General features: G+C 41.6%; 1 protein-coding gene across 2 annotated transcripts in view; it reads right to left on the bottom strand.

Moving 5' to 3' along the window:
* Nucleotides 1–15,072, bottom strand: part of IGF1R (insulin like growth factor 1 receptor) — a 149,846-nt gene that overhangs the window by 11,983 nt on the left and 122,791 nt on the right. The window contains exons 12-20 of one of the 2 annotated variants that reach the window (XM_052671965.1): nt 14,924–15,060; nt 13,777–13,936; nt 12,712–12,817; nt 11,309–11,379; nt 9,305–9,534; nt 8,908–9,018; nt 7,763–7,922; nt 5,414–5,543; nt 1,067–1,201 (exon numbers count right to left, since the gene is read on the bottom strand). In XM_052671965.1, the coding sequence (XP_052527925.1) occupies nt 1,067–1,201; nt 5,414–5,543; nt 7,763–7,922; nt 8,908–9,018; nt 9,305–9,534; nt 11,309–11,379; nt 12,712–12,817; nt 13,777–13,936; nt 14,924–15,060 (1,240 nt within the window). The remainder of the gene's footprint in view (nt 1–1,066; nt 1,202–5,413; nt 5,544–7,762; nt 7,923–8,907; nt 9,019–9,304; nt 9,535–11,308; nt 11,380–12,711; nt 12,818–13,776; nt 13,937–14,923; nt 15,061–15,072) is intronic. The other variant, XM_052671966.1, reaches the window with a different exon arrangement.

Raw genomic sequence — 15,072 nt, 5'->3', positions numbered from 1 at the left:
CCCGTTCCGCCCCATCCCTGCCTCCATTACACTGTGCTCACCATGTGAAACAATCTCCGGTCGATCCGCCTGCCAGAAATTCTCCACAGCATCGTGGAAAGGAAAGAATGTGAAACTGAGGAATCACATGGCACTACACCTCCCCTTGCACATACACCCACCCCCCTCAAACAACAAAAACAACACTGCCTGTCATCTGAAACCAGAGCCAGCCGGCCAGCCAAAAAAGCTCTTTTCCTAAGAATCTCAAGCAGCTGAGGCCCTTAAGTGATTGTATCCCTTCTGCGGGCCTCCAACAAATTTCAATAAGTGCAAGACGCAGTATTTCCTTCCCAAAAGCCAGTTTGGGAAGTATATCAAAGTAATAAAGTCTGAACAACTGAAACTGCTGCACACCAAAGCCAGCAGAAGTATTTCAGCAATGTAAAGCTAAAAACCGAAGCCTGCTGCGCTGCATGCTGCTCGGCCGTGAGGCTTTGTGCGGGCTTGAGGGGGACACAAAGGTTTTTCTGCGTGCCTCTTTCTGTGCTCAGAGGGCAGGAAACTGTTGGCTGGGCAGACTTGTTTACCTAAATGCAATGAGCAGCGACCAACATGGCAGATCCAAAGCTGCTTCAGACACAGGAACGAAGGATTCATTTATCTATACGCCAAACTGAAAACTTGCATTGCATAGAGTTTAAGTACAGTATAGCTAAGCTCTTTTTTCTCCTAATCCCCAACAGATTTCCTTGGAGCAGAAGAGACAAGATACAGGTACAACATTTTCCACTGCAGCAGATGACGCTTATGAGCTGTTATTAAATGTAAATTTAGTTAGGAACACAGAGATTGGGTGTTGCTTCCTTATTAAAGAGCCCAATGTGAGATTCTGCCCACAAGCAAAGGTGTTTGATGGTAACTCTAATTACTACAAAACAGAAAATTGACAGAGACTGTTCAACCACATCTTTCATTGCAGTCACATCTTAATAGCCTCTCCTGTGGCAGACAGGGCAGGAGCAGGCACAAAGGGATCATGAAGAATAAGCTGAGCACTCAGGCAACGGTAACTGCAGACACTTACAGCATATCAGGGCAGTTGTCTGGCTTTTCCAGCAGACCTCCCTCCATCACAAAGCGGAGCACTTGCTCATTGGTCATGCCTTGGTACGGCTGCTCCGCTAATGTTGCAATCTCCCAAAGTACAACACCAAAAGACCTGGAAAACAAAAGAACTTTAGAAAGCCAAGCAGTGTTTACAAGGATATTTTTCGTTGATGACGCTGAGCAGGTCGGTTTCTGGGGGAGCTTCCTTTTACAAAGAAATCTCTTAATTTTCACACCGTAACTTACAGGTGAGAGCTGATCACCATTATTCAGTAGTCCAACACTGCTTGTTTATAACGGTTCTGCAAAGGTCGATCAGTAAGAAAAGCCATCACAGGCTCCTTGCACTGACCAGAAGCCTCCTAATTCAGAGGACAGCTAAGCTGGGCACTTGTCTGGACGATCTGCACAAACCTAATTTCCCTCTCCCACAGCTCTGAGTTCAGATTCAAGGCACCCTGGGAGGTAGGAAGAACAGCAGAGAAGGAAAGATGCAGGTAAGGGAAGAAGGAAAAAGAATACTGCTCCTATCAACCTCCTGTGTAGGTTGGAGAGCTGCTGGAGAGATGGTTTTTTAAAGAACAACCACCAGTCCCAAAGTGACAGAGACAGCAAGGGAAAAATAGCAACTCTGTGCATTAAAGAAATGAAACCCAAAGTCTGCATGTGACATCTTTCAGGCACTGCTGATAGCAGCTGAGCTGACAGTGAAGCAGAACTCTAAGCTTTCTTTCCAGTGCAAGCTGCTTTTTGTCAGAAATCCTCGAGTCACACAAATTTCATTTCAAAGCTTCAATTTTTCCTTACCATTCCAGGCAGCAAAGAGCTAAACAGTAAACGCACCCACCACACTTGTATCTCAGCTGCCTCCCCTTTAGAAGCAAACCAACCAGGTTTGCTTCCGTTCCCCAGGCAGAAACTGAGCAATACTTCCCATTTGTCTCTCTGCTCTGATTTCCTCCACATTTTAAGTAAAAAATGCAAAGTAAGGATCAAGGCATTTGAAATACAGAAACAACTAATGGAAGTGATCTGTGAAAAAGGCTGAGAAGCAGCAGAAATGTTCTCCAGCTCCTTGAACAAAGGCCCTACACTTTGCTGCTTCAGCAGTACAGCTAAGTCCCACTAAGAAACCCAGCTACTCCTTTAGCAACATCCTGAAACAGAGCTCCTAGCTATTCCCAGCTAACTACAAAGGACAGTAGAAGCGAAAAACAAGAAGTTGGTCTAATAAGACAAACTGATTACTGGTGAATAAAGATAAACACAATTATGTAACTGGAGAGTTCAGATGTAAATATCGACACTTTCTAAAAATGCCCCAATTTAAAATTAGTTTATTGAGCAGACGGATCAAATTGTCTGCCCTGCATTGAACAGTCATCTACTTTTAGAGCTGCTGCGCAATGAACAAATCTAGCTGCTGTCTTGTCTTCTGCGGCTAAAATGCTGAGTCAAGTTCAGACACAGAAGCACAGCTCCAACAGGACGCTGCTGTGCAACCAGGGGTCCAGCACTATTAGCTGGTCATGGAACAGAGGTTTTTACCTTTCTGTAATACACTGGATCTGAAGTGGCTTGTAACTGAAGCCAGAAGCCACAGACAGACCTGCAGCTGTTAGCCTTTCAGGGGAGGCAGGAACAGAGGGTCAGTTCAGCACCTTGGTGGCTTTGAAGCTGCTTTGATCGCTGCAGGAATAAGGAGAGCAAGTTCTGCACACCTCCTAGCCACATCACCATAACAAGTACACTTACACTGCTCCTTCAAGGCAACCACTATCTCAGGAAGAATGCAAGATGCTGAAGACCTATTTACAAAAGCACACCCTCATCCTGAACAGTATTACACTCATTTTAAAATGTTCTCCTACACAACAAGTGTTCTTTCCAACTACAACAACAACACTCTTGTCTAATTACCTCATTCTTCAGCCTGGAAAGCAACAAAAGAATGAATTGCCAAAATAAAGCTCCACCCTTAAAAACCTCCAGACACTTGTACAGTTTGCCATTTCACCTTACAGCTTATAAATCTTGCACTCTGACCACTTGCAGTTTTGTCTTTTTGACATTTTGGCTCCTAAAACTGATCTCTAAGAACACGGAACCAGATGTCACAATTTCCTACCAAAGAGGCAGAAAAGAACTATCTACTTTTTTTTTTTTTAATATATTGTTTGAAAAAAACCATGAATGGCCCCTCAAAAAGTCTTCATAAGCTCAGCAAGTTTTCATAAAGCAACTTCAACACAGAGACTCAGGTGATTATTCATGGGGATGAAGAGGCCTTCAAGGTACACAACTAAAAGTTACTGAGAAGCAAACTAGAAGGAAACACTGGAAATTTTTGATCTGAATTAAAAATTAAGACCATCTCTATCCATGGATATGTGGCAAATGCAAGCATTACACATTCTAATCCTCGTGTGGAACCAGCCGCTTTGTTCCTCAAGGCAGCATCCCCACACGAGCTGAATTTTAGGAAAAATATCACTTCACCAGTCACAAACCACGCCAAGAGGAAAGCGAAGTGCTGACGAGATCTGTAGAGCTGCAGTCCAGCAGCTGATGTTTTCCTCCTTCTATGCTTACAACTACGGATCTGTCAGATCTGACTTTTCTCCCCTACGTTTTCCAGCACTCCTGTCAGTGAGCTGCTTTCCTTTATGGGACATCTGCAGTAGTCTGGCTACAATACGTTCCATGTCCCACTACTAAAATGCAATACAGTTTGATCAGTCTTGCTTTGCACAAAGAACACTCTTTTGTTAACTCTAAGAGAACAACATACACTTCCTGCAACAACTGAAGCACAAATTCAGTACTGACGCTTGACTTTGCATCTCATCTGTTATTTTTGTGTGTTCTGGAATCCAAGTCCACTTTAAACAGAAACACCACCTAGGAGTTGCAGGTGAATAGGAAAATTTGCATGAACAACAGCAATACATCAACAAAGCTGAACAGCTGCTCTGCTACAGACATGAAACAAAGGCTGAAGATGAGGGCTGGACTTGGAAGTTCCTGTTTGGTGGTTAGAAGAGGCAGATCTGCCAGCTCTTCACTCTAAGCTAAATTCACTTGTAAATCTGGGGATTTTTCTAGTGATGTATTTCAGATCTGTCTGCTCTGTGAAGCCATTACAAGTCCCAGAATTGTTTTACTACAGAGGAACTGCCAGAAGCGTGGTTCTGTTAGGTGAATGGCTGATGAGGGCTTCCCCTCCAACTCAAAGTGGATATTTTCATTGAATTCAAACTTTGAGGTTACTGGATACATAAGTTATTAGCCATATGGAGAAGGGGAAAAAAAAAAAAAAAGCACAATAACTGAAGTAACATTCTGATACTGTGCTTTTCCACTTGTTTTTTGAAGTTGATGCCGTGGATCGCAGCCCACTGACTCCAAAATCCTCAAGCTGTTTAAAGAAAACGCAGTTTACTACTAAAATACCATTTCAACTGACTTTTAGGCACTTGGAGGCATTCAGCTGCCAATTCTGTAACAAATCAGCAGTAAAAACATCTTGTTAAGGAGGCAGAGAAACCATAAAAGTCTGAGTAGAGGCAGAGGTTTTGCCAGTACACATTCATCTTTTGCCAAGGCCTCTCTGTCTTTCTGCAAAAGCAGAAAGAAGCAGTGGGGGGGTGGGGGTGAGAGGGAGAGAGGAATGTTCCAGAGTATTATTTCTACTAAGAAGTTTATTTTGAAATTTCCTGAATGCCTCTATTAATAACTTCATAGATACAGCAACTAAGCAATGTGCTTTTAAAGAAAAACCTATTTCCGCATCTTGCGGTATATAAAACAAGCAAACAAAGCCCCAAATGGAGGAGAATGCACACGAGGGAGAGCTCCAAAGAAAAAAATTGGTAGTGTACACAAACCGTCTGCAGGAAAGTGGAGCTATTTACACAGAAGGTTTTGATAGAAAAGCAGGTCAGCGCCATGAACCTTTCCATATTCTTGGCAACTTAGAATGCTTTTCTTGAAGGAGGGCAATTTGAAAAACGACAACTTGCTCTTCCAGGTGAAGGTAATGTTCTTCACTGCACAAATGATTTTACAACTCACAGCAAGAATTAAGCTGCACCTCCAGCTTTGGAAATCCATTTAAGGCTCTGCCTCTGAGGGCAGAATAACCTCATGAGCCCTTGATTTTTGCAACAGAAACAACAGAAAGTAAAAAGCTTTGCAGTGGATAACCAGAGCTACATTTGAGGAGCCAGAAGAAGCAGGATACTTAATTAAATCCTGGAAAACAAGAGCAGAGACCAGAAAGAAAAGGGCTAAAACTGCTTTTTCAAAACCCCTTTTTTGTTACCAGACATCGGAGTGCGTCGTGAAGACTCCATCCTTCAGTGATTCCGGGGACATCCAGCGGACAGGCAGCAAACCTTTCCCTCCTTTCCGGTAATAATCTGTCTCGTAGATATCTCTTGTCATACCAAAATCTAGAAGGCACAAGTTGTGTTAGTCTGCATGATGAAACAACTAACATTTCAGTTTACTACAAGCCACTGTCATCAGCAGATGACCACAGTTTGGTACAAAGAATCTTCCACCTGTCAGCAGAGCCTTTACCTGCCTGCCTGGGCTGGCTGCCTTTTCTCCCAGCAAAACCAGCAGGCATTTTTACCACAGACATCAGCGGTCAGAGCTGGATCCAGATCAGCTCTGAATGACTTAAATAGATTATTAAGGAAAGTTCCACGGTTTATGTCCAAGCCTTGCAGTAAGTTATATCTTCTGACGTTCACATCCTCACTAATCCGCTCAATAGTTCAGTGTTTTTCTTTTTCTTTTTAAAGAATGCAAATAACTCTCTTATTACTTATCCTGTTTAAAGAACGCAAATATTTATTACTTATCCTACTGCCTTAATTAAAGAATCTCACATTTTGACGGAAGCGCTTCTCTCACTTTTTCCTTTCTCCAAAGCAAGTTTTCAGTTCCTACATAATATTCTACCTCAAATTCCACAGAGGATTAAGCTATTCACCTATGACTAATGCAGACCACTGTTAAAGCCACACTCCCAGTTACACGTGTCATGCCCTTAGCTGGAAATACGTAAGCACTTGCAAGGCTTGGCCTAACACCATCTGACTGGCACTCACTCCTTCCAGTTTTTTCCATGCCATCAGTTTGATGCACACAGCCTGGCTGGGCCTTCTACGAGCCTACTCACGTAAGCAACTTCACTTCCAAATATTAACAAACATTTAGTAAATCACGTGTGATTGAACTGCTTACTAAATTAAATGCTATCTGCTGAAACAGAAGGGCTCGGACAAAATTCAGTTTATCATTTTTTGTCCTGGAAATGTGGAGTGAAGAGAGAAATCCTCCAGCTTAATCAGTTCTCACAGTCATTATTACAAGTCCACGGCTTGAATGAGAGACCATTGATCTTTCTCATTCCTTACCTGCTAGAGCTGCTGATACCCCAGTGATCCTGACTAACAGCCCCATCTGTGCAGCCATTCCATCACTCCCACACGCCAGGCTGATCTTACCCCCCCGCAGGAAGGAAAATTCTTTTAAGACACAATACAATGAGCGTAGGACAGCACAACACCAAGCTTCTCCTTTGAGATCTAAGCAGTCTGATCTGGCGTGTTCCAGCCAAGATGTTCCCAGACTGTGTCCATATGAAGGGATTTTTAATACAGGCACATGAACAAGAGCAGTGCAGCATATTTCATGAAATGCTTTTTGGGTAACTATGCACCATGTTAAAGGGAGGACAACACACCACCTTCAAATCACAGAACTGTAAAACATGCTGGGGTAGGAACACTGAAATGGAAAGGATTTAAGGCTGACTTCCTCAAACCTGCAGAAAATGTACATAATTCCCCAAAGATCTCATTTCCTAATTAACTGACTCAAAATGAAATCATATTTTCTTTCTCCCAAATGACAGGATTACTTACACAAATTATCAGAATAGCTGAGTTAAGCTCAAAGAAAAAGAATTAGTTTCCTAGAGCAGAAGGCTGTTACCATACATGCTATTTTAATATGCACAACTTAAAAACAGCCAAAAGCTCAAAAATCACTCTCTGGAGGGAAGTCTGAAAAAACTCATCTGACACTGTTTTGAAGGAATGGTGAAGGGGGAAAATAAGTGGTGTTCTAACAGCAGAGCAGAGGAAAAGCCATTCTGTTGTCTGGAAAGCAGCACTCCAGTTCACACTGGAAAGCATCCAGCTGAAATCAAGCCTTACATTCCATGTCTAATTCAGATATGCTTTAAAATAATCCTAAAATTGTTTTTCTTGAATCAATAAACAGGAGGTAGAATTATTTCTGCGCGTTAACAGAAGAGCAAATGACACACAGTGGTAACTGTGCCATACACCCAGATGTCTGCAGCATCTGCCCCTCAAATCGCTGCCTCACCCGCTCCTTTTAAGCCCACATGCTATGCTACTTCCTCAATGGAACAACAGCAAGGAGAGGTATTCCAAGAGTTTCAAATCAACGCTGACTGCTCACACATCTTAAATCACAGCTAGCCTTCATATGAAACATAATTCATTCTGCAGAAACTAGAACTAAGCTCAACAAGATTTCAAAAACAGATTTAAAAACAACTAAAACACCCTCTAAGATGTTGATTTTTCAGGGTGATGCTTTTCATTCCTGTAAACATCAAAAAACACACCTCCGATTTTCACTGTGAAATCTTCTGCCACCATGCAGTTCCTCGCCGCAAGATCTCTGTGAACAAATTTGTTGGCGTTGAGGTAAGCCATCCCATCAGCAATCTCTCCTGCCATTTGAATCATCTTCTTCAGAGTTGGAGGCGCTTGGCCAGGATTACTCTGAGCAGGATTAAGAAGACAAAACATGTAAGGGGAAAAGAAAAAAAGAAAAAAACTTATTTCCATACCAAACTGCAACATACTTTTTAAAATGATGAGCACTGTAGCACCTGCTTAGAGGGAAAACTGGGCATAACAAACTGGTTTACAGACAGAACACCCAAACAGCTCTTTTTTAGTAGCCATTGGCCATGCTATTATACGGAATACAAACAAGAAAGACTTTATAGTACAGCAGTGTTTTTTCTTACACCTGAAGAGCTTAAATAGTTTATTCAGCCTGGACATTTTCTGCATCCAATTGCTTCAGCTATTTGATATGTTCAGTGTTCTCCATTCATACCACATGTATTCTCTGTTGCACATAACCATATACTCATATTCTGTTCCTTTAAATTACTCGTGCCAGAAATTCTAGATTATTCCACCAATGGCAAAAGAAAACTGCTGGGTTCATTCTCTACAATGTCTACTATGTTTTCAACGTTCAGTATCATTTTTCAGACCCTACATCATAAGGGGCAATTTTAGCTGTTAGACAGATGGCCTACATGTTGAAGTACGTTCGTGTATTAGCAAGCACACTGGTTTTTTAAATAGGCCTTATTTGTAATTATTTTCCAGCAGAGGCAACAGGCAGGATACAGAACACGAAACAATTATCCTAACATGTATACTTCAACAAGCCAATCTTTTCAACCTCTTGACAAGAATTAGGTTAGACAAGAGATCTAATTCAAACATGGAAAATCAGACTCAGTACCACAAGACAGAGCCTATTCCATACAGCACACTGGGCTATTTGCAGTAATTACCACATCAAAAAGAAGTGTTGCAGATCACACAGCAGCATGTTTTGTGCTTACAGCTTAAGGACAAGGGCAAGAAAGGCTAACTGCCTGCTCCCTCTGACATGATGCCTTTTTGCTCAAGATGATTTTGAGCAAAGAAATAAATAAACAAAATCCAACAAGTTGTGACTCACCTCTGTGTCTGGCCTCAATGATCTCAGATAACTTTTGAGGTCCCCACGTGTCATCAGCTCCATGATAACTAGGGTAGGCTGGCCCTGAGAAACAACACCTAGCAGGCGAACCTGGAAGAGGAAAAACAAACACTCAGCTCCAGATCCCACCAACTGAAATGCAGTAAGCATTTATTCATGTGATACGTAGCCCCAGACACCCACGAACCAGTGGGATGCGTCCGGAGGCAGATTTATTTTCTCTCTGACTCCTGCTGAACAGCAATATTCTAACGCTGCCGAGTTGAAGCTAAAATCCAAGCACCTCTTCATCCAGTGAGGACATGCCCCAAACACCCTCCCGCCCTCAAAGCACCACGGCCGTATCAGCCCGCCTGGTTACACGTTCATGACTTACCACATGGTGACAATTGAACTCCTTCATCACCGAGGCCTCATTTAAGAACTCTATCCTCTCACGCATGCTTGCAGACTCATTGACTGTTTTGATGGCCACCCGGGTCTCCGGCTCATCCTTCACCACTCCCTTGGCTATTCCCTCATACACCATCCCAAAAGAGCCTTGCCCAAGCTCCCGGCACATGGTGATCTTCTCGCGGGGCACCTCCCATTCGTCTGGAACGTACACTAAGCAGAGAGAGAACACGCCATCACGTTCTGTTTTCCTAAACACCGGGGTCACTTTATGATATCAGTTGTCTGAACAATTTTACCATAAGCAACGCTGGCCATAATGCTGAGCCCCTGAATGATGCATGCAAATATTCCACTTTCCCATACAGAGACAGGCAGATCATTTGCATACAAATACATCTTAAAAGGAATGTGTAGACGGATGCAAAGGGACTGGCAGAATGGGATAAAAATAAGGAACACAATGCGCACAACCAGGGTCATTCAGCTCCTGCTGCTGCTCAGGAGCAGCCAGCACAGGACCTGCCAAGGAGTTTATCTACAGCACAAGCAGCAAACCCCTCTGCAACAAGTGAAGTACAGGAGAATAAGACAGACATACAAAAACCTATGTGTTTTTTTGTTGTTTTGCTTTCTGTTCATTTGTTTCCTGTATGATTTTCACAGAATCACAGAATTGTAGGGGTTGGAAGGGACCTCCAGAGATCATCGAGTCCAACCCCCCTGCCAAAGTAGGTTCCCTACAGCAGGTCACACAGGTCGGCATCCAGGCAGGTCTTGAACATCTCCAGAGCAGGAGACTCCACCACCTCCCTGTTCCAGTGAGGAATTTCATCATGTTTTACATCAGGTGAAATAAATTCAAGGTCCAGAATTATGTATACAAGCAAGAAATTGAAACTAAACAATCCTAATGAACAATAAGCCTTCATCTTCAACTGATCCTGAGATCAGTTTTAATTCTTGCTTTTTATTTGACACTGGACACCTTCACCATTATCCTGATGGAAATTTTCTGCAGTCTTCCAAACCATTGGTGCAGTTACATTTCCTCAGGTATGCTGCCAGTCATACAAGCCCAGCATCCAGTCCTCTGGGTAACAAAGTTCTGTGCTAGCTCTCAGCAGCACCCCCACACCTTCAGAAGATGCTTCTGGCAGTGTAAGAATCTCATACTACACCATTCCCCTCAAGCTTTCAATGGGCACATTAGATGCTTTTGTTTCTTCACCGGAATAAAGGAAAGAGTTATTTATTCTACCAGTGGCAAACAACCTCATTTGGAGGCAACCAGAACCACTTTAAGCAAAACTTTCCAATTTAGTAGCTAAGCAAGAGGAAAGCCCATTAGCTGCCATTTCCAGCACCTTCTTCCATTTTTATTCTTTCATTCAAAGAAACATTACCCATGTTACATATTCCACAGAATGTTGTCATTTGCATCAAGTACAAACCTGCTTGGTCAACGTGAAACTAGTTTGAAAAAGCTTTTTAGTCAAAGAGTAACTGACTTCTATATTCCAGATACTAAAGAGAAAAGAAAATGGAGATTACATTACAACGGCTGTGCTCATTTTAACACAGAATTGCCACACGTTATGACTGGCAAGCAGCAAGCCAAGCAAGTGGTGAGCTTGTTCCAATAGGTCAGAACGGGGCTCAAAAGGACAAATAGTGAAGACACAGAATTTATGAATTTTTCCTTCATTCTAGAAACAAAATTACTGCCTAAGTAGACAATGCTCTGAAAGGGAAACCCACCCAAGTTAATCTCAGCTTAAACTCCAGGAAAAACTTCAGAAACTCCCCAGTTTCAGTAGGCAGACAACATTCACGTACAACTGCCTATGAATTAACCATGGGTGTGCAGATACAATGAAGAGAAAGAAGTTTTACCACATCCCTTTGCAAGGGTTTCATACCTTCTCAAGTCAGACACAAACAGAGCATACAGAAGTGAGCACACAGAGGCTCAGGCCACACTTACCATCCGAAGCACTGAAGTACTCAGGGTTCACAGATGCATAAAGTACTCCGTTGCCCAGTCTGTCACTGTTCCTGTTGAAATATTTTTTTTCTTTTTTAATCTTTAAACTCAAATAATTGCAGACTGCCTATTCTACAGCTTTTCCACTGTTTGCACAACCATGAAGTATTTACTGTACGTGGAGAGCTTTTCAGAGAAAGAAGACAAATCACATTCTTATTCTACTTCCCATAATCAATAGGAAAACAGCTCAGAACATTTTTCCCAGGAAACCTGCAGTCTTTTCTGGTGCTGATGTGGTACAGAGAAGTGTAAACACACGGTACTTTCAGCTGCTGGGCAAACTTCCTTTAAGAAAGGCAGCTGTGCACTGATACACCCAGGAGACTTGTGGCTTCAACATCACCTGCTTTCTACTATGAAACATAAGTGATCAAGCAAAGAACAAGGCTTTTTTTAGTTGGGTTTCTTCTATTCAACTACTTTATAAATTGTTTCTATTATTTTATTTTACTGGTGTGATTTTCAGAATAAGACATTTAGTGAGAGTTGTATGAGTTCTTGCAGGGGGCAAGCAGTACAAATAAAATTATTAATCAGACTTCAGAAAACCAAGGAAAACATTTTTGTGTGCTAGAACAACAATTTAAAGAAGGATGAGGTATCAGTTACTTCACTCCAGAGAGGACATGGGAAGGCCAAGCAGGTGCCTCACATCACTTGAGGCAAAACCCTTTCTGTAGTGCAAAGCCTTTTCTGTGGTGCTTGGGAACTGAGATTACAGTGTGCACATAAAGGGATGAGAGCTGGAGATAATGAGATACTCAATGAGCATAATTTAAAAGTAGGTGTAACAAAAAAGCTCCACACTTAAAAAGTTGCAAGGGAGAACATTTGCACTGACTTCTGCTAAGTTCTCATTATGTATTTCAATTAAATAAATAATTTTTTAAAAAAAACCCAGTTATTTAAGTACAACACTAAGGAAAACAAATCAATTGAATGTTCTGTCCAGCATACAAACATTATTATGTATAGACTTCAGAATTTGCAAGAAATCACTGACTTGAACTAAGTTTATAGAGCAACCTGCATTTCAAAGCATCTGATTATAAAGGTTCAACACATCTGCCATCACTGGGTATCTTCCTGACAACCCCTCCTTTTCCCCTTCAAACATGATACTGTAATAAAAAGCCCTTTTGCATCCCAAGCAGCAGGCAGATACTGGCAGTAACTCTACACCACCTCCTTCTACACACCAACAAGGCTGAATCCACTTGAGCTTCTCAAGTACTCTGAAAGCTATTTCACTTTTTATTTTCTAACTTGCTCCACAGACACAGATTTGAAAATAAGCATTCCCCTCCTGCAGTTTAGCTTCAACCACAAATATAACTCACCTCTTCTTGTTAAAGACATACAGCATTATCAGCAAACCCCCAATGATGAGCAGGAAAGCAATGGGGAGCACAATTATCAAATGGAGGAAATTGTCATAGTTTGCTGCTGCAACCAACAAGAAAACAATTGTATTAAGGTTTCTATAAAATCTCCATTAACAAAGAAACATTCAAAACCCACTCAAGTATATTTCCATACACGGGAGAAATCAAAGTACTCATTTTCTTGTCTGATGTGGAAAAATGTACTCAGAAACACTCCCTGACTGCAGATGAGTGGAACAAGAGAACAGAGATTGAAAAGCATTAACTTTGTACAGAACAGCGTCTGTCTGGAGTTTGGTTTCACATGTTATGCTTGAAGACTTACATTCCTCAGTGAACAATACGCGGTTGTTCACTTGTATATTAACCTTTCTTTTCCACCACCTTTTGTTCACCTTGCAATTGCTCGTACTTCAGAAGATATTCACGTTGGTTTGGAGTTTAATTTTCTGTGGATACAACTGCTTGGAGAAGGTCTCCGTGTACCCTGTGCAGAGCTATTCTTCCAAAACCTAAATTGCTACCATTCTCAGGAGCAGTATCCCGTTTCATTAGTACCATCTTTATCACAACGTGCCTAAGATCAATTCTAAAGTATAAAAAAATCATACTGATATTTAAATAAAATCTGCCAGGTCAAATCTTAACAGATCACTGGTTCTTAAATCACTTTGCAATTCAAAGTAGGTGTGCAGATTATCACAGTTTCTGCACAATTTAACTCCAGCATTTAACTCCTAACATTACACAGGACTGTGAGGTGGGCATCAGAGAGAGCCACAGTAGTGAACTCTATGCACCCATCACCTGGCTGCACCTCATATATGTGCAATGCATGCAACAAAAGGACCACACCTCCAATACACCTGTTGCTTATAAACAACTGTCAGAAAGTAGAACAAAGAGGAATTTCCAAAACACATCAACAGGTAAGAGTATTCAGAGTTATGCAAGTAAACCTTAGGAATTTTCAAAAAGTCAAGTCCCCAGATGGACACAGCCAAGCAATACTGGTCTTACATTTGGGCTGTACATAGAAAGAGACTGGCTCAGTCCAAGATCCATTTCCAGCCAATGATGTGGCCTGAACTCTAGCAGAATAGTTTCCGGGGTTCAGATGAGTCAGCTTCGCCCCTCCAAGCTTCTTGTATTCCTGTCTCGAAACACATTCTCGTTTCTCCTGAAAGGAAAAAGCAATTTGCAGTTCATGTTAAAATCTTCATACTCTTCACTCTGGAGAAGAGAGTAGGGCTGCAACATAAGCTCATCTGTACAACTAAATACCCTGCCTGATTAGCCTTCATTCCAACAGCTTAAAGAGATGTGGAATCCAAAACCTGACAAAATAAGACAAAGGAATGAGACACTGCTTGTTGCTGAGTGTTTGAAATCACCATCTCCATCACTGGTCTGTAGCAGCACTCAGAAAGAAGAAAGTTAAAAAAGATTCCGTTTGTATCTCAGTTGGGACTAAGTTAAACACTGTTCCATTATTAAGGACTCGGTAATCCAGAGATCTCTGAAAGAAAGCAGCTACCATAAACACCACATAAAAATTACTTTTCTTAAGAATACAGAAACAGGTCTATTCTGAATATTACATTTTTGGTGAAAGTCACAAAGATAATTTTTGCAGTGCTACCAGATCTCCAAGCTTTTTATTACAGCCTGCAAATGATTAAAACCAAATCATTAAACTATTAATTTTTATAGACTGAATGTATCTAAACACTGTATCCCCCCCACCCTTACTCAGTTTTGAGGTATATTTGGTATTTTAAAGCATAATAAAAGTCATAACTTGGAAGCCCTTTCAGTTTCTCATTCCCAAACTGCAGGTAACCCCCGTGGGCAACAAGACTAATAGGGAACTCCAAATTAATGTGGATGGCAGACTGGCTGCTAAGTCACTGTCTGTGGCATCAAGTGCTGTGTGACCCTTAGCAAACTCAAGTGTGACACAGGCTCTTCACGTAGCACTATGTCTTTTGCACAAAAGTCAAAGCAGGGAAAATATTCTACAGTTGTACTTAAGCCTAGATTTTCTGAGGCTGACAAAAACAGGCTGAAAAATGCTACCTTGGTTAGACAGTCTGATGTGACAAGATAAAAGTATAAACTAGAGTAACAAGCAGTAAATATTCACAGAGAAGTGTCAGATCCTCACCTCTCCATGCTGCCCATACTTGATTTCATACATTAGTATCAGCCCATTTGGATTTGTAGGCTCTAACCACTTCAGGTAGACGGTGTTTTCTTCTTTTGCTTCCCATGCTACTGTTCCTGGAATGTTATCTGCTCCCTCTGTAAAATATT

The sequence above is a fragment of the Tympanuchus pallidicinctus genome, unplaced genomic scaffold, assembly GCF_026119805.1.
Source record: "Tympanuchus pallidicinctus isolate F22 unplaced genomic scaffold, pur_lepc_1.0 scaffold12, whole genome shotgun sequence".
Taxonomy (NCBI): domain Eukaryota; kingdom Metazoa; phylum Chordata; class Aves; order Galliformes; family Phasianidae; genus Tympanuchus; species Tympanuchus pallidicinctus.
Note: the sequence above shows the minus strand (reverse complement) of the source record. Positions and strands in the feature narration are given on the sequence as shown.